Source organism: Neophocaena asiaeorientalis, unplaced genomic scaffold (genome assembly GCF_003031525.2).
Source record: "Neophocaena asiaeorientalis asiaeorientalis breed wild unplaced genomic scaffold, Neophocaena_asiaeorientalis_V1.1 scaffold248, whole genome shotgun sequence".
Lineage (NCBI taxonomy): Eukaryota > Metazoa > Chordata > Mammalia > Artiodactyla > Phocoenidae > Neophocaena > Neophocaena asiaeorientalis.
This window is the reverse complement of record NW_020185320.1, coordinates 489,792-513,275: the sequence shown is the minus strand read 5'-3', so window position 1 is coordinate 513,275 and position 23,484 is coordinate 489,792. Positions and strand designations below refer to the sequence as shown.

General features: G+C 36.6%; 1 protein-coding gene across 2 annotated transcripts in view; it reads left to right on the top strand.

Moving 5' to 3' along the window:
- The window catches only part of ZNF292 (zinc finger protein 292), an 89,376-nt gene extending 66,848 nt beyond the window's left edge, over positions 1-22,528 (top strand). Inside the window, exons 1-4 of one of the 2 annotated variants that reach the window (XM_024733702.1) lie at positions 1,442-1,464; positions 1,947-2,083; positions 4,346-4,487; positions 12,957-22,528. In XM_024733702.1, coding sequence (XP_024589470.1) covers positions 1,980-2,083; positions 4,346-4,487; positions 12,957-20,102 — 7,392 coding nt within the window. In that variant the 5' untranslated portion in view covers positions 1,442-1,464; positions 1,947-1,979 and the 3' untranslated portion in view covers positions 20,103-22,528. Of the gene's footprint in view, positions 1-1,441; positions 1,465-1,946; positions 2,084-4,345; positions 4,488-12,956 lie in introns of those variants that run through there. The other variant, XM_024733701.1, reaches the window with a different exon arrangement.
- Positions 22,529-23,484: the final 956 nt, after the last annotated feature.

Here is a 23,484-nt window from a genome sequence, read left to right as displayed (position 1 = left end):
GTGGACTCTCAACCACTGCGCCACCAGAGAAGCCCTATATTTTTAATTCTTAAGTATAAACTAATGTAGGTAATATCATTGGGAAAATAAATTTCTTTCCTTATATATAATGTACACATTTTGCATTATATGAGAATTCAATAAGAATGGCTTAGGTTTTAGAAGGACAACAAAAAAATATTTGATTCAAAATAAATCAGACTTTCAGGATGTAAGAATTTTTGTTAAACCTGAACATGTAGAATCAATATTTAGTAAGAAAGACCCTCAGTATGCTTGTGCATGTAGAATTCTAGAAAGAGCACAGACTTTGAAGCGAGACCTGGGTTGAAATCTTGACTCTGCTAATTAAGCAGGTAACTTTGAGCAAGTAACTTAACCTCTCTGAGCCTTATCTCTATAAAGAAATAGTATTTACCAGGCAAGCTATCATGTTGATTAACAATGCTATTTCTGAAGAAGCTGGCACAAATAAATGAATAATAATAGTAGCTGCTGTTTACTGTGTTTATTGACATCTTATGTATAAAATGTTAATGATACCTACCTAGTAGAAAAGTTATGATTAAATAATAATTACATACATATATAAAATGTCTAACAATGCATTTAACTTATTGTAGATATTTGAAAATGTTAATTGTATAAATATATATTGTTCATCCCTTTTTGTGTTTGTTTACATAGGGTCACTTAGAGATAAAGATTTGTAAGAAAGAGGCAGACAGGAGTAGTGGAAAGAGTACTGTGCCAGGGAGTTCCAGGACTTAGGTTTCAGTCATAACTCTGACACTAACTTCATACTTCCTTTAAGAAATCATTGTTGTTAAACACATAGACTTGGAGTTAGGTCTTTTCTTATCCTAGTATTTTCTAGCTCAGTGTAATGTATAAAATGGAACCTCTGAATCTATCCCCGTGCAATCGTTATCCTCATTACCAAAGATCAACCTCAAGATTACCCTCATTCCCATTCAGACACTTGTTTAATCCTAAACATGTTACATTTTACACATACACACACACACTTTTCCCGTACTCAAAAAGTAATGAGACATAGAAGGTCGACAAGGAGGTGTATAGTTACCTCTGTGGTACATGGGTGCTAGTGGTCTGTATTAATCTTCAATTATTTTTGCCATTTGTCAGTTGTACCATGTTGGAATTAATCTTTCTAATTCTGTGGAACACCAGTGATTTGTGACTGTATGCTGTTTGTCAAATCCTTATCTTACAACAAATACTTGTAGAGATCATAGGTAAATTCTGTTTTATGTAGTAAATCATTGTAATGAGGTTATAAATTTTAATTTTAAAAAATAAGCATTAGATGTAAGTGCATAATTAAATGAAGCAAGTTGCCTTCATCTAGGTTATACTTATGCATGCATGACTGTTGACAAGCTTTGAGATGGAATGAATTTATATGAAAAGAAAAATAATGGAGATGTATAGAAAACTGAGGTGAGCTTCATTTAAAAGTGGTATAGCTACATAAAATGTTTCATACTATACTTTTTTTCCCTCCAATAAATAGACACTTTGTTTTTCTAGTGTATATCCAGTAGACATTTCTGTCTTTTTGCTGATTCTAATGCTTTTTAAATTACTGGATAAATGGGAAGAAATACAAGTAGCAGCTTTTCTTTTTCAGTATTATAGACCTGATTTAATGGGTAGAGGTTGCTTATAATTAGCATTAGTTACTTACATGTAAATGAATGCTTATAAAGGTCTTGAAAATCGTTGGTTCTCTGACTTGAAGGAAGATTATTTCTTTAAACTGCAGGCTAGTCATGACAAACTGTGAATTGATAGTGTATGAGTTAATGAGGTTTTACTGATGAAAATGATCTGTAAATATCTAATAAAAATTATAAAGTATATTACTGTATATTCTAACATAAAACCATTTTATGGCATATTTCTATATCCTTTCCCTGTAGATTTCAGAAGTTGATTGCAAAGATGCCCTAGAAATGATCTGTAACTTAGAATCTGAGGGTGATGAAAAAAATGCTCTTGTCTTATGTACTGCATTTTTATCACGTCAGCTTCAACAAGGAGATATGTACTGTGCTTGGTGAGTTGATTTTATTTTGAAAGGAGAAGTTTGTTCAATAAGATTACAGGATAGGTTGTGCAGATAGCTTAAGAACATATTTTTAAAAATCTTTTTAGTGTTACAAAGACAAAAAACTTATTTTCAGATATTATATGCTGTGCAAACTGATTATCAAGTAGTTCATATTATAACTTTAAAAACTTTATATTAAGGACCACACAACTCCTTAGTATACCAACAATGATCATATAATGATCAATTATGATTAATTTTTAAATGTTGGAAGATGAAAGAAGGGCTTGTGTCTAATGCCACAATAAAAATTTTTTCAGATATGTAATCAACCTCTGATTTAATGTGTATATTTTTGCTCTGCATATTGCAGACTTTTTTACTACATAACTAGCTGCTAGTGATTTATGTATAGAAATATAGTTCATTTCTGTGAGGTATCATTCTACTTCACTAACTTCATGGTACATTTCCTAGTGGGCAAACCTGTTATATATAATCCTTTGGGAGGATACAGCTAACAGAGATGATGACTTCAGTTAACTCAAAAAACTTAAGATCAACTGTCTTAAGTTAGTGTTAGCTAAAACTGACAATTTATCTGGTCAGTCGACAGCATTATTAGTCTTCAGTGTTGTGTTGGTATTGTGGAAAAACAAAAGAAAATTTAGTTTACATCGTTCTGATATTTAAGGATATTTACCAAGTGACACACGTCATATAAGTGAATATAGAACAGGCAAGCTAAATAAATGGTTGTATAATCAAAAAGACTAAAGTTTATAATTATAAAGGTTTTCTGAACAGTTGAGCTCAGTTATGAAGGAAAAATTGTATATGCAATACAGAGAAGATTGATATAAAAGGCCGGTAGAAGGATTCTGAAGGGAGAATAAATAACATGTATTTATTGAGGACAAGTAGGTTTTCTATATAACAAATATTAATGATGACTAAGAAATTAATATGTTATATTGGTTTACAAAAGGCATCAAAGTCTGGGTTTTATATGAAAAGCAAAAGCAGTCTATTAAAAGCCCTTAGTAGAAGGGAGCAAAATAGAAGTTTATGTTCAAGAAACACTGTTTAAGACTAACAGTTGAGAATGGATTGGAGCCTGAACAATGAGGGCGAGTTGGGGGTAGGAAGTGGCCGTACAGGGAATTGAGCTGAGATAGGAAAATCAACTAGAAAGCCAGTAAATAGTCCAGCTGGGAAGTTACGAAGTTTTCCTGTGGATGTGGGGTGGGGTGAGAGAAATGTTGAAGATAACAGTCTTGAGGATAGTAAAAAGCAGAGGCTGATAGATAGGATCAGTGATAATGATGCATTAAATTAGAAGAAGGGTGAACTGGAAAGAATGTTAATCATCTTTTTCATATATTAAGTTTCAGGTTTCAAAGGAGATCAAAGGGGGGAGGTCTTATAAAGAACTAGAGAGGTGAAAGTGGTCAAGACTGGAGAGACAGATTTTGAAGTCCTCAATATGAAGGTTAAAATCCAGTAAATGAGCAAGTTATTCAAGTGGATGGTGAAAAGGGCACAGTTGCTAGGAGTGGAATCTGAGGAACTAATAGGAAAGGCCTGTATGGAGGAGAATACTTGAGAGGGGAAGTTGAAGCCAGGAAGAAGATTTTTGTGGAAGTTAACTATGGAGGACAGAAGAGAAATAGGACAATAGGTAAAAGGGAGGAAAATTCATCAGTTCAGTAGGATTACTTTCTAAGAAAATACAGTGTAATTGCATTTGAAATAAATTTCAAAGTTTATTTTTCAAAGTTTCTTTTATTTTTTCACTGCTGTGGCACAGATTAGTTATTTTCTTCTGGGTTCTGTGTCATCCTTGATTCTTAACATTATCTAATAATTTAAGTTAGAAGATAAAAATTAAATGCTTTTTAAAAATCATTATGCCATTGAAGCTTTTTATATATACACACACATTTTGCACTTTCTTATTACTTTAAAGTTCAGATGTGGCCCAAAGTTACCATTTATATAACTTGTTTAAATGTCAGATGCTTTCCTAGTAAAAGGTAGTGAGTGCTTCTCTGAGATTCAGAAATCTTAATCAGTAAAATGGTAAGTCATATCTTGATTTTTATTTAATAAGTCTTTAGAAATTGAGATTTTTTTTCTTTTAAACCTCATTCCACATATAGAATTGGAATCTATAACCAGTTTTAATTTCACATGTAGTTACGAGCCTGACATGTTCATGATTTTACGTGATAGCTCCAGCTTACTTTTTTACTTTTTTTTTTTAAGGGAACTCACTCTCTTTTGGAGTAAATTACAGCAAAGAGTAGAACCATCTATACAAGTGTACCTAGAAAGATGTCGTCAACTTTCTTTGTTAACCAAGACGGTATATCACATTTTCTTCCTGATTAAAGTTATTAATTCAGAGGTAAGAATGATCAAGGTATCTTATCTTAATTTCAAATATATAAATTATCTTCAATAAAAGACATTATTATTTTGGCACCTCTTCCAGTGATTTTTGTTTATTTCATTTAGTGCTTTGAACATTGATTTTCTTACTAGTCCTTGATGATACTTGATACAGAGAAACATAAAAATGCAAATGAGAGCCAGGGGCTTGCTCTTAGCCTGGAGAAAAGCAATATACATAATACTTGCATTTTATCATTCCACAATTTTTACTGCTAGGTGTTATACTATTTTGATAATTGGCTCTATAGAAATTTAGAAAGTGTAAAGAGAAATATAGAGATAGCTTCCTTTGCTAGCAGTCTGGCAGATTATGGTATCTAAAAATTCTTCTTCTACAAAAGACCCAAAAATACTTGATAAAATAAAACAAATATTGTTCTTAATGTATAGCAGCTGAGATTGCAAGAATATTGGGGAAATCCCTAGGCTCAAAAAGAAGAGAAACCTAAAAACTGGAGTAGAAATTTGAGCTGATGCTAGGGTTCTGCTACCCTGGTGAGGATTGGGGTATGTTACTAAGGGGTTTGAGTTTTTATATCCACACGGGGATAAGACAAGAGATGGGATCTTGGGCCCTTTCAAGTTGGGGATTTAGAACTGAGTTCTGTGTTCCCCTCCTTCCCTCCACCAACTTTTGAAGTACTATGATTTCATTGAAAAGTGGACTAGAAAAATATTATACTGTGTAACACAGGTGATGATAGGGAACCATGTGCATGTCCGACTGGACTGTGGGTCAGAGGAGGGAAATGTTTTCCCTAATAAATTGTAACCATAGGTCTGCCCTCACACGATTTGGGGTCCACATTTACCCTGCCGTATAACCAGGAATCCCCACACCAGGTGAGTGTCAGGGAGGAAGACCTTTTCCTCTCTCTTTTCTTCTTAGTTATGTTGGCTGGTCTAAGAATTAAACTGACACAGGACAGATTAACAAGAGAAGATCAGGCAAAAGTTTAATAACATGTATATATGGGAGAGACCCAGGAAAACTGAGTAACTCGTCAAAATGGCCAAAACTCTCACCTTAAATACCATCTTCAGCTAAAGACAAGAGGATGTTGGGTGTAGTGGTTTAGGGCTTCAGAGGGGAGGAAGGCAATTCACATGAAGATGGAAAAGCAGTGTTTGGTAAACCAATGGTGTGCTGGGCCATGCAGAGACTATCAGGCACGGTGGACTCTGATCTCCAGGCCCTGCAGAGTTTCTCCCCACCACCCCTAGCCCATATTCTTTGCAGAGATCTCTGGTGACAGCTCTATTCCAGGAACAGGCCCTCTGTCTAAATTCTTTTAGGCAGTAACAAGTAGGGGTGGCGGGTAACAGGAAGAACTTCCTTAGTCTTCTGTTTCTTAAAAGTAATCAGCCTAACATAATCCTCAGGTCAAAGAGACACATTTGGTGGTGACAGATTTTGCTCCCTTACATAAGTAGTATTTAAGAAGGTAAGGATGGAGTCCTGGGCTGGTAATGCCTGGGATCCCTGGCAGAAGCAAATGAAGAACTGCTTTGGAGGGACATACCTTCAGTACAGGATTCTTAGATAAAACCCTTCTTAAGATGGGTTCACCATCAAGATTTACAAAACAGAGAACAGTCTGCCATGAGGGAATTTTAGCAGAGAGAACTAACAATAGGGTTAAACATACAAGGATAAAAACGATAAATTACATATATTTAAAGACATAAATAAGTTAACCATCAAGCTCTATTAAACATATGAAACAATCTGACATGAATGAATTTCAGTAGACAGAAAGAATGATAGAATTATTTGCCTAATACTTTAAATAATACAGTTATCGGATAAATTATAAAATACATATATTTAAAGATATAAAATAAGGGAATGAAGTATGAGAAAGAGAGGTCCTATAAAAATGACCAAGCAGATTTTAAAAAGAGTCAAAAGAACTTTTAGAAATACAAAAACAGTCGTAGAAATGAAAACACTTAATAGATGGATTAAACAGATTAGACACAATTCAAAAGGGAAGTGATGAGCAGAGATTGCGTGTTTCCATTTATCTATTAGCAAAAATCAGAATCCAACTTTTACAAAATTAATTTTTCTTATAGTAACCCTTGTAGGATGCACTTGATTTCCCCTTCAAATGTACACGGAAGTCACTTTCCAAAGTTGCTAGCACTGCATGGAATGGTATGCCAGACAGGTCTTAGGAATCCTTTAAAAGCGGGATGTAATATGATAAGAAGTATTTTTAATTAATGTATAATTTTGTTTTTGAAAGTAGAAACCAAAAGACATTCTTACTTTTCAAAAAATATCTTTTAAGATCTATAGCTGGTCAGTAAATCTTATATGTATCTTTGCTATTCTTCTCCTGAAATAATTTCTCTTCATTTTCAGGAGTAAAGAACAGGAATGAGTCCTTCTGCTTTCCAGTTTTTATCAACCTTAACTCATCCTTCTTTTTCATTTTATATGTCATAGCGCTGCAATTAAAAAATAAACTTAACAATAAGTTTCTATGTAATTTTAAAATATAGGTTGTGCCACTACTTTATATCTAACTTAAAGAGCAGCATGGCAAAATAGATGGAACTTGAAACTAGAAGCCAGACAAACTGGGTATAAATCTTGACTTGTTGTTGACCACCTGGTAACTTTAACCACTTTGGATTTCATTTCTTAATCCGTGGAATTGAGGAGGTTAGGTAACAGGGACTCTCCTCCCTCAACCTTACATCCTGCTCACAAGGAGACCTTGTTGGGGAGGGAGGAAAAATCTTGGACAAGAGCTACACTGTCCATTATGGTAGCCATCAGACACTTATGGCTAGTTAATCTAAGTAAAATATAAAATTCCGTTCTTCAGTTACAGTAGCCATATTATAGGTGCTCAGTAGCTCCATGTGACTAGGGGCTACCATATTGAACAGCACAGATAAAGAACATGTCCATCACTGCAGACAGTTCTGTTGAGTAGTGCTTTTCTAGAGAGACTTTGGGCTCAGAAGTAAAGCACATAAAAAAGCACTTAAAGTGTGAATAGCTTGGGAAAGTTGTCCAGGGGAGCAGGATAATGTGCAGTGTGGTAATTGCTCTGCCCCAAAATCTTGTCTCCCATTGCATAAAATGTCTCCCTTTGTTTTTATTTTCTGAAATCTGACCAAACAGAGGTTTTATCTTAAAAGTAGAATCATAGATGATTATTGTTTTAGGACTATGAAAGAGACCTTAAAGTTATGTTGTAGTGACTGCGTTCTAGTGTAACTCCTCATTTTTTTACATGATGAAATTTAGCCTCAAGGTTGATGATTTGGGTTAACTGGTGCCCCCCGCTTTTCTCCCCAAAACTCCATGAGTTGTTGAAAATTATTGCCCAGCTGCTCACATATTACCTAAAATAATTGTTTCCTTCTTAAACTCTATTTGAGATTTGCAAAGGAAATGGAGCAGATAGCTTGGTTCATCATTTTATTTATGCTTTTTCCTAGACCCCTGAAGTCTGAGTGTTGAAAAATATAGCCCTGCCCTTAAGGATCTCATATGTATTGATGGAGACACACTAACAGTTGCAGTGTAATATGGGTCTTTCAAATATAGAGGGATATCAAGACTCCTGAGAGGGAGAGCACATTGCTGAGCGTAGTGCCTGGTGTAAAGTAGGTGCTGATTGAATAAAAGAAGAGGGCCCTTTAACCCACTGGTCTGTTTAGACTCTCAAATAGTGATGGCCAAACAAAGCTGGAGAGGGAGAGTGTTCCTAGTAACAGAAAAAGAATGAAAGGTAGTGTAAAGAAAATACTGTTTTCTCTTCTGTTCACTACTCACTGAATACTTCCTGATGACCAAGTATGACCAAGGAGATTTTTTCCATACCAGGCAATCCTCTGATTCTCCGGACCCCAGCTGGGTGTCCTACAATTTAACTCAATTCTGACACTGTTCACCTAGAGATAGCATAGAATCCATAGGTTAAGGGCTCAGTCTTATAAGACTGCCCTCCTCCCCCAACATCAGCTGCCAGTCTTGAATCCAGGGTGTCACCTGCTTCTGACCAGCTGGCTATAAATCAGAGGTTTCCACAACTTTCTGGTCAGATTTGATTATTTACTAGAGTGGCTCACAGAACTCAGGAAGACAGTTTACCAGCTAGATTACTGGTGTATTTTGAAAGGATTCAACTCAGGAAAAGCCAGATGGTAGAGATGTACAGGGCAAGGTATGGGGGAGAGAGTGAGCTACTCTTCCCCACCTCTACTTGTTCACAAACCCAGAAGCTCTCTGAACCGAGTTCTTTTTTTGTTTGTTTGTTTTTGTTTTGTTTTTTGTGGTACGCGGGCCTCTCACTGTTGTGGCCTTTCCCGTTGCGGAGCACAGGCCCAGCTGCTCCACGGCATGTGGGATCTTCTCGGACCGGGGCACAAACCCATGTCCCCTGCATCGGCAGGCGGACTCTCAACCACTGTGCCACCAGGGTAGCCCCTGTACCGAGTTCTTTATGGGCTTTTATGGAGGCTTCTTTGGCCATTTATAATAGATTCAGCCTCCATCCTCTCTCTCCTCCTTGGAGGGAAGGGAGGGGGACTGAAAGTTTCAACCCTCTGATCACAGGTTGGTTCCCCTGACAGCCCCCAGCCTGTGGTTATCTAGGGGCTTTCAGAAATCATCTCATTAATAAACTCCAGTGTGATCGAAAGGGCGTTATTATAAATAACCAAAAAACACTCATTTCACCTATTTCAAAAGCTGGGAACAAAAGATGCCCCTATAGCTATTATTACTTAGGAAATTACAAAGGTTTTAGGAGCCATGTCGGAACTGGGGGTGGGGCAGGAAGACCAAAATATATATTTCTTAGCAGTATATTACAATATCACAAGTTGTATCAAGACATGGGAGAATGGCGTAGTTGGGGAACTACAGTTCACATTGCCTGGAGTGTAGGCTGTTTGGATAGGGAAAAGATAAAACATGAGGCTAGGCCAGATGAGGCATAGGTCAGACTGTGAGGGCCCTTTTGTATTCATTCCATGCTAAGAAGTTTATATTTAATTCTGAAAGACACGGGTAATAACCATTTTAGAATTTTAAAGCAGGGTAAGCCATGATGCTGTGGGTGGATAGGGAAGGGCTGAATGGGATGTTAATGGGGAAGGAATATCAGCATGTAAGCCTTGGGTAGCTTTGGGTCAAGGATACTGGGCAGCCAGAGGAAAGGAATAGAAAAGGGGGACACCAAAGATAAAACCTTGCATTTTTCAGAAGATTGCCTGCTGTGTGCCAGTGCTAGAGAGGGGGATGAGTCTATTCCTTCTCTGAATGGCTCTCACTTAGGTTTCTGCTCCTGTGACTCATAAATTCAAGCTGGTGCTATCAGTACTTTCATTAACTGATATTATTAAGTAGGTTTTTATGGGCTAATTACTTGTTTAATCACATTGTACTTATGGGAAATTGTGAATTCAAACTCAACTCTTAAAAAAAACAGTTGTTACATAACCAGTTTATGATCTGAATATTACCTATAAACTTAATTTTCAATCAGACACACACAAAGATGAAAACTCAGAAGAATAAAAATTTTGACATAGTTTGTTTTGTTAGCCTTATTTCTTAAGGTTTCAAATGTATTTATAACATTAAGATGGCCAGTTAGCATCTCAGCCTCTTTCACTCACCTTCCTTTTGGCCCACAAATCTAAGCTTCTGTTTTAGTAAAATATTGTATTTCCTTCTTAACCTGTAAAAATACAGATCCTCTCAGCTTTCTTGGACCTTTTTTGACTTTCTTGCCCTTTGATCTTATGTCACACATATTTCATTCCCATGAATGTGACCACATCTTGTGACTGGCTTATTTTTCATATATTTGTTCTCTTTTAGCCTTGTAAAACCCATTTTTATCTCTTCATTACATGTATCTTTCATATGAGTCTTACCTTTATTACTGCTATATTATAATAATAGTTCAAGATACTAATTCAAAAGGAAAAAAGTTTATTGTGTCTCCTGCTACTCCTAATTCTTAAGATGGTCCAGGAACTTCCCTGGCAGTCCAGTGGTTAAGACTTCGCCTTCCAGTGCAGGGGGCGTGGGTTCGATCCCTGGTCAGGGAGCTAAGATCCCACATGCCTCGCAGCCAAAAAACCAAAACACAAAACAGAAGAAATATTGTAACAAATTCAATAAAGACTTTAAAATTGGTCCACATCAAAAATAATCTTAAAAAAATAACCAAAAAACACTCATTTCACCTATTTCAAAAGCTGGGAACAAAAGATGCCCCTATAGCTATTATTACTTAGGAAATTACAAAGGTTTTAGGAGCCATGTCGGAACTGGGGGTGGGGCAGGAAGACCAAAATATATATTTCTTAGCAGTATATTACAATATCACAAGTTGTATCAAGACATGGGAGAATGGCGTAGTTGGGGAACTACAGTTCACATTGCCTGGAGTGTAGGCTGTTTGGATAGGGAAAAGATAAAACATGAGGCTAGGCCAGATGAGGCATAGGTCAGACTGTGAGGGCCCTTTTGTATTCATTCCATGCTAAGAAGTTTATATTTAATTCTGAAAGACACGGGTAATAACCATTTTAGAATTTTAAAGCAGGGTAAGCCATGATGCTGTGGGTGGATAGGGAAGGGCTGAATGGGATGTTAATGGGGAAGGAATATCAGCATGTAAGCCTTGGGTAGCTTTGGGTCAAGGATACTGGGCAGCCAGAGGAAAGGAATAGAAAAGGGGGACACCAAAGATAAAACCTTGCATTTTTCAGAAGATTGCCTGCTGTGTGCCAGTGCTAGAGAGGGGGATGAGTCTATTCCTTCTCTGAATGGCTCTCACTTAGGTTTCTGCTCCTGTGACTCATAAATTCAAGCTGGTGCTATCAGTACTTTCATTAACTGATATTATTAAGTAGGTTTTTATGGGCTAATTACTTGTTTAATCACATTGTACTTATGGGAAATTGTGAATTCAAACTCAACTCTTAAAAAAAACAGTTGTTACATAACCAGTTTATGATCTGAATATTACCTATAAACTTAATTTTCAATCAGACACACACAAAGATGAAAACTCAGAAGAATAAAAATTTTGACATAGTTTGTTTTGTTAGCCTTATTTCTTAAGGTTTCAAATGTATTTATAACATTAAGATGGCCAGTTAGCATCTCAGCCTCTTTCACTCACCTTCCTTTTGGCCCACAAATCTAAGCTTCTGTTTTAGTAAAATATTGTATTTCCTTCTTAACCTGTAAAAATACAGATCCTCTCAGCTTTCTTGGACCTTTTTTGACTTTCTTGCCCTTTGATCTTATGTCACACATATTTCATTCCCATGAATGTGACCACATCTTGTGACTGGCTTATTTTTCATATATTTGTTCTCTTTTAGCCTTGTAAAACCCATTTTTATCTCTTCATTACATGTATCTTTCATATGAGTCTTACCTTTATTACTGCTATATTATAATAATAGTTCAAGATACTAATTCAAAAGGAAAAAAGTTTATTGTGTCTCCTGCTACTCCTAATTCTTAAGATGGTCCAGGAACTTCCCTGGCAGTCCAGTGGTTAAGACTTCGCCTTCCAGTGCAGGGGGCGTGGGTTCGATCCCTGGTCAGGGAGCTAAGATCCCACATGCCTCGCAGCCAAAAAACCAAAACACAAAACAGAAGAAATATTGTAACAAATTCAATAAAGACTTTAAAATTGGTCCACATCAAAAATAATCTTAAAAAAAAAAAAAAAAATCAAAAAAAAACTTAAAAAAAAAAAAAAAAAAGATGGTCCAGCCATGAGGTAGCTGATTTGGCATTCAAATTTATGATAGAACTAGAATTCCCAATATTAAGGAACAGGTAACTTTATTCTCTTAAATGGGGAAAATCTCCTTTCATTACTAACGAGTTAGGAATTATGGGGATATTCTCAGTTTTGTAATTGGACTAAGGGTTTTGTTTCAGAAGGATTGTAAATATAAACTTAGGAAATGAAATTTGTGATAAAATTAATGACATTTATTGATCACTTAATGTGTGCCAGACATGATACTAAACTATACCAACTACTTTAGATACACAATATCTATTAATGCTCACAGCAGTTTCATGCAGTTTGTGTTGTTTTCATCTTTTATATTGTGATATGAAAGGTCAGAGAAGTTAAATAATGTCCAAGTTTGCCTAGCTGTTAGATGATTTTATACTCACGTCTTAACTTAGCTCTCAACGTTTATGCTTTTTCTGCTATTCTCTACAGTTCATTACACACATAGACACACAAACACACACACACAGCTACAATGCTTTGGAAGGAGGTATCTGCATATATTGGTTATTGCAAAATTTGAGAAAAGCAAACATCAGTTTTAAAATTACTAAATTCACAAATCTGTTGATGAGTGTAAATTAAGATAACATTTCTTACTTGCTTTTTCACAGACTGAAGGGGCTGGACTTGCCACTTGTATAGAACTATGTGTAAAAGCTCTTCGCCTGGAATCTACAGAAAATACTGAAGTGAAAATATCTATTTGCAAGACCATTTCATGCTTGTTGCCTGATGATCTGGAAGTTAAACGTGCTTGTCAACTGAGTGAATTTCTTATTGAGCCTACGGTAGATGCATATTATGCTGTGGAAATGTTGTATAACCAACCAGACCAGAAATATGATGAAGAAAATCTTCCAATACCAAATTCTCTACGCTGTGAGCTCTTACTTGTATTGAAAACTCAGTGGCCCTTTGATCCAGAATTCTGGGATTGGAAAACCTTAAAACGACAGTGTCTTGCATTAATGGGAGAAGAAGCATCCATTGTGTCTTCAATAGATGAACTAAATGACAGTGAGGTTTATGAGAAAGTAGCAGACTATCAGGAAGAGAGTAAAGAAACTTCCATGAATGGTGGAATTGGTGCTAATTCTGGCCTTCTTAGAGACATTTGTGATGAAAAGCAGAAAAAGAGAGAGATAAAACAATTAAGAGAGAGGGGATTTATATCTGCTAGGTTCAGGAACTGGCAAGCCTACATGCAGTATTGTGTGCTGTGTGACAAAGAATTCCTTGGTCATCGAATAGTACGACATGCTCAAAAACATTACAAAGATGGGATTTACAGTTGCCCCATATGTGCAAAGAACTTTAATTCTAAAGAAACTTTTGTCCCTCATGTCACATTGCATGTTAAACAATCTAGTAAAGAGAGACTAGCAGCTATGAAACCATTAAGGAGGTTGGGAAGGCCTCCTAAGATCACAACTACCAACGAGAATCAGAAGACGAATGCTGTGGCCAAGCAGGAACAGCGGCCTATCAAGAAGAATAGTCTCTACTCAACAGACTTCATAGTGTTTAATGATAATGATGGTTCAGATGATGAAACTGATGACAAAGACAAATCTTATGAGCCAGAGGTGATCCCAGTCCAGAAACCAGTACCTGTTAATGAATTCAATTGCCCTGTAACTTTTTGTAAAAAGGGCTTTAAGTACTTTAAAAATTTAATTGCTCATGTAAAGGGACATAAGGATAATGAAGATGCCAAGCGCTTTCTTGAAATGCAAAGCAAAAAAGTTATTTGCCAGTACTGTAGACGGCATTTTGTAAGTGTTACTCATCTCAATGATCACTTACAAATGCACTGTGGCAGTAAACCATATATCTGTATACAAATGAAATGTAAGGCCGGTTTTAATAGTTACGCAGAGCTCTTAACCCACCGAAAGGAACATCAAGTCTTTAGAGCAAAGTGCATGTTTCCTAAATGTGGCAGAATTTTTTCAGAAGCTTATTTACTATATGATCATGAAGCACAACATTATAATACCTATACTTGTAAGTTCACAGGTTGTGGGAAAGTTTATCGTTCTCAGAGTGAACTAGAAAAGCATCTGGATGATCACAGTACTCCTGAAAAAGTGCTGCCTCCTGAAGACCAACTTAATTCTTCTGGAGATTCTGTTCAGCCTTCCAGAGTGAATCAGAACGCAGAAGGGAACACTAAGAAAGAAGGATCTGTGCTTCCTTCAGAAAACAGCACGGGAAACACCTTCCCAGCAGATAGAAGTGGTGCTTGGGATAAAAGCAAGGCAGAATCACCTGTGACCAAACGAGACCAGATTTCTGCTTCAGAGCTCAGGCAAGCTGATGGACCATTGCCAAATGGTTTGGAAAACCCTGCCCCTGCTCCTCTGCTTCAGGCCAGTGAGGTAGCTGTGTCCATTAAGGTATCCCTCAATCAGGGGATCGAGGATAACTTTGGAAAGCAAGAAAACTCAGCTGTGCAAGGCACTGGTGAATCACTGGTCACAGACTTACATACACCAGTTGAAGATCCTTGTAATGGTTTGTGTCATACAGGTTTCCAAGAGAGAAAAGAACAGGCTTGTTTTAATGAAGCCCAGATTACTCCGAATTCTTTAGTAGATTCGGAAGCCCTCAAAATAGATGACCTTACTCCACAAAACTTAGAAAGACAAGTGAACAACCTGATGACCTTTTCTGTGCAAAATCAGGCAGGATTTCAAAACAATTTACCAACTGCCAAGTTTGAATGTGGAGGTAATGTTAAAACATCGTCCAATCTTTATAATTTACCTCTGAAGACATTAGAAAGTATCGCATTTGTTCCACCACAGCCCAACCTCAGTAATTCTTTAGGAACTCCATCAGTGCCTCCAAAAGCACCAGTTCAGAAATTCAGTTGCCAGGTTGAGGGATGTACTCGAACCTATAACTCTTCACAGAGTATTGGGAAACACATGAAGACAGCACACCCCGACCAGTATGCAGCATTCAAAATGCAACGCAAAAGCAAAAGGGGTCAGAAAGCTAACAACTTAAATACACCAAATAATGGAAAGTTTGTTTATTTTTTGCCATCACAGGTGAGCAGCTCTAATAATGCATTTTTTACACCACAGACCAAAGCCAATGGGAATCCTACTTGTTCTAATCAGTTGCAGCATGTCTCACCTTCCATTTTCCCAGCTCATTTAGCAAATGTGTCAGCTCCACTCTTGCCCTCAGTGGAAAGTGTCATAAATCCAAATATACCTTCTCAGGATAAAAATGAACAAGGTGGTGGTATGTTATGTTCCCAAATGGAAAATTTATCTAGTACTACCTTGCCAGCACAAATGGAAGATCTAACCAAAACAGTTCTGCCTTTGAATATCGACAGTGGCTCAGATCCTTTCCTTCCGTTACCTGCAGAAAGTAGTTCAATGTCTCTCTTCCCTTCACCAGCAGATAGTGGGACTAATTCTGTTTTTTCCCAGCTGGAAAATAATGCAAATCATTTTTCCTCACAGATGGAAGGGAACACTAATTCCTCTTTTCTAAAGGGAGGTAATGGTGAGAATGCAATTTTTCCTTCACAAGTCAGTGTTGGAAATGACTTCAGTAGCACCAGTGCCCAACAGTCTGCACTGGAAAAAGTAAAAAAAGACCGTGGGCAGGGCCCAAATGGGAAGGAAAGAAAACCCAAGCACAACAAAAGGGCTAAGTGGCCAGCAATTATCAGAGACGGGAAATTTATCTGCAGCAGGTGTTACAGGGCTTTCACTAACCCCAGATCTCTGGGTGGACACTTGTCTAAGCGATCTTACTGTAAACCACTGGATGGGGCAGAAATTGCTCAAGAACTTCTGCAGAGTAACGGGCAGCCTTCTCTTCTTGCCAGCATGATTCTCTCCACAAATGCAGTAAACTCGCAGCAGCCGCAGCAGTCTGCCTTCAGTCCAGGAGCATGTTTTAAAGATCCATCATTCCTGCAACTTCTTGCTGCTGAAAATCGCTCCTCAGCATTTTTACCAAATACATTTCCTCGGAGTGGTGTGACTAACTTTAATACAAGTGTTAGTCAAGAGGGAAGCGAAATTATTAAACAGGCTTTGGAAACTGCCGGCATTCCCAGTACATTTGAGGGTGCCGACGTGCTCTCTCATGTTCCGCCAGGTTGTGTTTCAGACCCAGCACCAGTAAATGCAACAGTGATGCCAAATCCACCTGTGCCAGCCCTGCTGCAGACTGTATGCCATGCAAACCCCCTGCTGACAGACCAGAATAGGACACCAAACTCCAAAACTTCCTCCATTGAGGAATGCAACAGTTTGCCTGTTTTTCCAACAAATGACTTACTACTGAAGACTGTTGAAAATGGTCTGTGCTCTAGTTCATTCCCTAATTCTAGTGGGCCATCACAAAATTTTATCAGTAACAGTTCACGAGTTTCCGTTATAAGTGGTCCTCAGAACACAAGGTCTAGTCATTTAAATAAAAAGGGAAACAGTGCTTCTAAGAGAAGAAAGAAAGTTGCTCCTCCACTAATTGCCCCTAATGCTCCCCAAAACTTGGTAACAAGTGACTTAACGGCAATGGGACTTATAGCAAAGAGGATTGAGATACCAACTACTAACCTTCATTCAACTGTAATTCCTAATTGTGAACCTCAGGGTTTGGTGGAAAATCTAACACAGAAATTAAATAATGTTGACAATCAGTTGTTTATAACTGATGTGAAAGAAAATTTTAAAGCCAGTCTTGAGTCCCATACAGTGTTAGCTCCCTTAACATTAAAAACTGAAAATGGTGATTCCCAAATGATGGCTTTGAATTCATGCACACCTTCAATAAATTCTGATTTGCAGATTTCTGAAGACAATGTTATACAAAACTTTGAAAAGACTCTTGAAATTATTAAAAGTGCTATGAATTCTCAAATACTTGAGGTAAAAAGTGGATCTCAGGGTATTGGTGAAACATCACAGAATGCTCAAATAAATTATAACATTCAGCTTCCTTCAGTAAACACTGTACAAAATAACAAATTATCCGATTCTTCTCAGTTTTCCTCCTTCATAGGTGTCATGCCGACAAAAAGTAACATTCCTCAGCCTGAAATATTACATAAGGAGGATCAAGTACAGGAGATTTTAGAAGGCTTACAGAAATTAAAATTAGAAAACGACCTGTCCTCTCCAGCACCCCAGTGTGTACTGATAAATACATCAGTGACACTGACTCCCACTCCTGTTAAACCAATTCCAAATGTCACACTTGTTCAGCCAGTTTCTGAAATGATAAGCAACATTCAGTTTAATGACAGAGTTAATAAACCCTTTGTGTGTCAAAACCAAGGCTGTAATTACAGTGCTATGACAAAAGATGCACTGTTTAAGCACTACGGTAAAATTCATCAGTACACTCCAGAGATGATTCTTGAAATTAAGAAGAATCAGTTGAAATTTGCTCCATTTAAATGTGTAGTACCTACATGTACAAAGACATTTACAAGAAATTCGAATCTCCGGGCACACTGTCAGTTGGTACATCATTTTACAACAGAAGAAATGGTAAAGTTAAAAATAAAAAGGCCTTATGGAAGAAAATCTCAGAGTGAAAATTCGTCAGCCTCGCGAATTACACAAGTAAAAAGACAGCTAGCTATGACAGAGGAAAATAAAAGGGAATTCCAGCCTGCTTTAGAATTGGGTGCAATGAAGGAAAATACCCTCAGTAATATAGCAGTGATCCCAGAAAAACAACTTCTAGAAAAAAAAAGTCCTGATAAAACAGAAAGTTCTTCACAAGTGATGACCGTTACTTCAGAACAATGTAATACAAATTCTCTCACAAATGTACAAACCAAAGGACGGAAAGTTAGGAGACATAAAAAAGAAAAGGAGGAGAGAAAACGCAAGAAGCCAGTTTCTCAATCTCTTGAGTTTCCCACAAGATACAGTCCCTACAGACCTTATCGATGTGTTCATCAGGGTTGCTTTGCTGCCTTTACAATACAGCAAAACTTAATTCTGCATTACCAGGCTGTACACAAATCAGATCTACCTGCATTTTCTGCAGAGGTTGAAGAGGAAAGCGAAGCTGGTAAAGACAGTGAAGAAATTGAAACTAAACAGACTGTGAAAGAATTTCGATGTCAGGTGAGTGACTGCTCTCGAATTTTCCAAGCAATTACTGGCCTCATACAACACTACATGAAACTTCATGAGATGTCTCCTGAGGAAATTGAAAGTATGACTGCTTCGGTGGATGTTGGGAAATTTCCATGTGATCAGTCAGAGTGTAAATCTTCATTTACCACATATTTGAACTATGTTGTTCATCTTGAGGCAGATCATGGAATTGGGGCAAGGGGAAGTAAAACTGAGGAAGATGGCATATACAAGTGTGACTGTGAAGGCTGTGACCGAATATATGCGACCCGGTCCAATCTCCTCCGACACATTTTTAATAAGCATAATGACAAACATAAAGCTCATCTGATTCGGCCAAGAAGATTAACACCTGGTCAGGAAAACATATCAAGCAAGGCAAACCAAGAAAAGACAAAGTCTAAACACCGGGGGACAAAATACAGATCTGGAAGGGAAGGAACCAAAATGCCTAAGACCAAACGAAAGAAAAAAAATAATTTGGAAAACAAGACTGCAAAGATTGTGCAGATTGAAGAAAATAAGCCTTATTCTCTGAAACGTGGGAAGCATGTATATTCTATAAAGGCTAGAAATGATGCCTTATCTGAGTGTACGAGCAGATTTGTCACCCAGTATCCATGTATGATAAAGGGGTGTACATCAGTTGTTACAAGCGAAAGCAATATAATTAGACATTATAAATGCCACAAATTATCTAAGGCATTTACATCACAGCACCGCAATCTTCTCATTGTCTTCAAACGGTGTTGCAACTCACAATTAAAGGAAACTTCTGAGCAAGAAGTTGAAAAGAGTGATGTGAAAGATTCTGACACGGGTATATCAGAGAGCAGTGATAACTCAAGAACAGCTGTAGTTCCACAGAAGGAAGTTGAAAAAAATGAAAAAGATGAAGTGGATGAGCTAACAGAATTATTTATTACCAAATTAATAAATGAAGACAACACAAGTGTGGAGACCCAAGCTCAGACCTCTTCAAATGTTAGTAAAGATTTTCAGGAAGATAACCCCTGCCAGTCAGAAAAACAAAAAGCAAGTAATTTGAAGAGAGTTAATAAAGAAAAAAATGTCTCCCAAAATAAAAAGAGGAAAGTTGAAAAAGCCGAACCAGCACCGGCAGTTGAGTTCAGTAGTATGCACAAGGAAGAAGAAACCGCTGTTGCAATACAAACCACTGAGGAGCATCCTGCATCTTTTGACTGGAGCTCATTTAAACCAATGGGATTCGAAGTATCATTTCTGAAGTTTCTTGAGGAGTCTGCAGTGAAGCAGAAGAAAAATACTGACAAAGACCATCCAAATAGTGGGAATAGAAAAGGATCCCATTCAAATGCAAGAAAAAATGTTGACAAGACTGCTGTGACTAGTGGAAATCATATATGTTCTTGTAAAGAAAGTGAAACCTTTGTACAGTTTGCCAATCCATCACAGCTTCAGTGCAGTGATAATGTAAAAATTGTTTTAGACAAGACTCTTAAAAATTGCACTGAGCTTGTCTTAAAGCAACTTCAGGAAATGAAACCTACCGTCAGTCTGAAAAAACTTGAAGTGCATTCAAATGATCCAGATGTGTCTGTTATGAAAGAAATCAGTATGGGCAAAGCCACGGGGAGAGGGCAGAACTGATAACTCATGTGCTATTAATACATTATTTACAGTTTTATTTTAAATAGGAAGCCATCAAGCATGCTAGAATTGTGTAACTTTTTTGTTTTTCTTTTGTTGTTGCTGACATGAATTAACCTGGCCAAAAGAGAAAAAAAAGAAAAGGAAAAAAAATCAACATGACATTTGTCATGTAAAACTTTTTTTTATCCCTATGGGACTTGAGGAACAGAATCAATATTTCAGTTACTGTAAATAGTCGAGCTAAACCTCAAATTTCTATCAGCCAGTTGTCCTTTCCATGAACTAAACTGAATTATCTGTGTGATTGATATGTTTCACCGGGTCACTGCTCATGTGTAACAGTACTCTGTAGATACCTTTTTTGTATATATTTATTATTGTAAATCATTTGCTGCCACCAGCAGTGTGTAAGTCTAAACTATTAAATGACACATTTATATTTGGAATTTTAATTTTTAACTAAGTGATCAAGTTTTTAAAACTGTTCTTTTATTGTTTTAAATTAAGAATTTTTTTAACTAAAACTAGAAACTCTGCCATAGTTCATTGATTTTTACATAAAACATTTATTTACAAGACTATCTCAAAAAATTACTTTTCACAAAGTAGGCACGTTATATCAACACCTTGCTCTGCTTTGTAAATTTACCCTCCAGGATTTTTTGGGTGGTACTCATGTGAAATTAAAGCAGATTCTTTAGCAATTTCCTATAGCTGCAGTTTTCTTTTCAGTGCTTCTAATTGGATATAGTTACTATGATTCCATGAAATATAATGGAAATGTGAATAAAGAATTTACTACATCAAAGATTTTAAACATTTGGTATTTAAAAAAAAAATCCTTTGTGAATGTGATAGAAACTAGTAGTGTGGAGCAGTGTAAATATTTGAGGTGGTGATTTGTGAAGTAGCCCAGTATTGCCTTAAATAAAATCACATTTCATTTCTTGTTTTATACATGTGATCTTATAAAGGTTTTTGGGTTTTATTTGTTTTTTTTCCCCCATTTTCTGAGATTTATAGATTGGTGTATAGCTTTAAACTGTATAAACTTTTGTGGAAAGATTTTTTTAAACATTTTTATAAATCTAAAAATTGGTATCATCAAAGTGAGCCCATCTTGTGTTTATAAAATGCAAGAGTCCTTAAACATTTATAATTACATAGATGAAACACTTTCTATAAGGAAGTTGGATGTTTTGATTTTACTGTTTATAGATGTTAGATTGTACAGATTTGCCTGTATTTTCCCACCATATCTAATGATACTTTTTTCATTAGGTTGGTCTTCCAGAGCAGTATTAGTTGTTACAATTGATTATTTTGGTTATTCCGTATATAGTTAGCTCTTATAGATTAGCTTTATTCACCATATTTATACTGTGGATTTACGGCCAGAGATAGAGGTTATTTCAGGAGAGTTTATTACCTTCCTTTGAATTCCAATTAAAATCAGTACTGGAAACAAAAGAAAACATCCTTTCAAATTTACTTTTGTTTCTGTTTGCCATAAATAGTAGCATTAATTTTTGACTTTGTTATAAACCAGTTGCGTTCACAATATTATTAGCCTGAGACATTGATGATATTGTGATATGAAAATGTGTATATCCCCTGTTCAACATCAGACTTGCAGGAAAAATGAAGCACTTAACATTAACTGAAATTGCTGGTACTCTGAATAAATAAGCATGGTCAAGGAGTGAATTATTTTCTTTTGGAAAATATTTTTTTAAGTTTTATTATTAAAGTATTATAGTTTTATTTTTAGGGCCGAATGGGTTATATTGAATAGTTGGTTTCACCTCCTTAAGGTTTATTACCAATATGCATAAAACTTGACACATTAAAATCCCTATCCTTTGGTAAGCCCACTGTTATTTATTAAAATAAAAGTTGTTCTTATGGGTGATTAATACATGTTTTTTTCTAAATTAATAATAACTTAACTTTGAGTCATTTTAATATTAAATTTTTGTTAACAACTGAATGTTTCCGTACAGTTTTCTTAGAAGTTGACCTAGATCTTAAAGGTAGGCATTTGGCAAACTGCCCTGTATAGTACAGCAGTAAGTAGGTTTATTTCTGATGAATGTAGTGATGAGCCTGTTAAGGGAAAATGCCAGTGTACTGGGGCTTTTCTTTTGCTCATTAGCTTAAGAAAATTAACCACTAGAACTTCTGTAATTGTTCTCCTACATGTTGGGGGTGGGGGGTGGGGCGGGCAGTTTGCCAACATTGAGTTAATTTTTTTTATATTCCAGGTACTGTATGCTAAAAGTAATTATGGAATAGTGGGCTTTTTAGCATGGAACAGAAAAATCAAATTATGGTATAAAATAATGAATTTATAGAACAACAGCATGTTGGTAAAATTTGATACAGAATGTAATGCCTAAGTATTAAAAAAGTATCAAAAAGTATATATTTTTCATGGTATAATTTTCCTCAATCTCTTGTCTTTGAGATATTTTCTTCCTACAGTGTAAATTTGCCTAAGTTTGCATCATTTGAAAAATGGATTTTTTTCCCTCTTCTAAACTCAGAGAATTTGAATCTTACAGATCAGAACACGTTATTCAGAATACATCATTAAGTGAAATGTGACAGTTTGAGAAATTTTCAGCAATGTTAAATTCAGCATAATTAAATAATTATTTTAAATGGCTGGACAGAGTTTTACAAAGGCAAATTTTGATCATCAGGTAAGCAAACAGTTGCTATAGTTATTAAGATAAAAGTACATGAAAGCTAGAGACATGGAGAGAATGCTCTGTTTTTCAGGGAAAAAGAGGTAGGTGGTTATGAGTGTTTCTAGAAAGATGGGTCTTGAAAGATCAGTGAGTGGTCGGCGGCTGCTCAGAGGGGAAAGGGGAATTCTAGGCAGGAGATAAGAAGTGGCATAGTGCATTTGCAGTATTGCAGGTGGTCTGTGTGGAAAGATAGGGAGTTGGAGAAGCTGAAGCTGAGGAGGCTGCTGGGCCAGGTCGTGAAGGTTCTTGTTTGCCACATTTAGTCTTTATCGTGTTGTTTTTCAAGTGGTTACTGAATGCATTTCAGTTGAACCGTTTGATCAGGTACCGATTTTAGAAAGATAATTGGCACTGTATAGAGGATAGGTTGGATAAGTTGGAGGTTAAGAGCAGGGAGACTTGAAGTAGTCCGTGCAAAAATTGATGGGCGCCAGAAAAAAGAATGTTACTGGAGTTGAGAAAGAGACTAATGAATGTGAGAGGTGTCAAGAAGTGGCGCGGTAAGGCAGCCTTTTTCAAAATGTTTAGTGTAGTGTGCTAGTAGTGGGTGGGAAGGTGATGGCAGTGATGAAAGCCGTTTTCTAAACTGCGTGCTGTAGCTCCCCTTAACGAATCCAGTGTACATC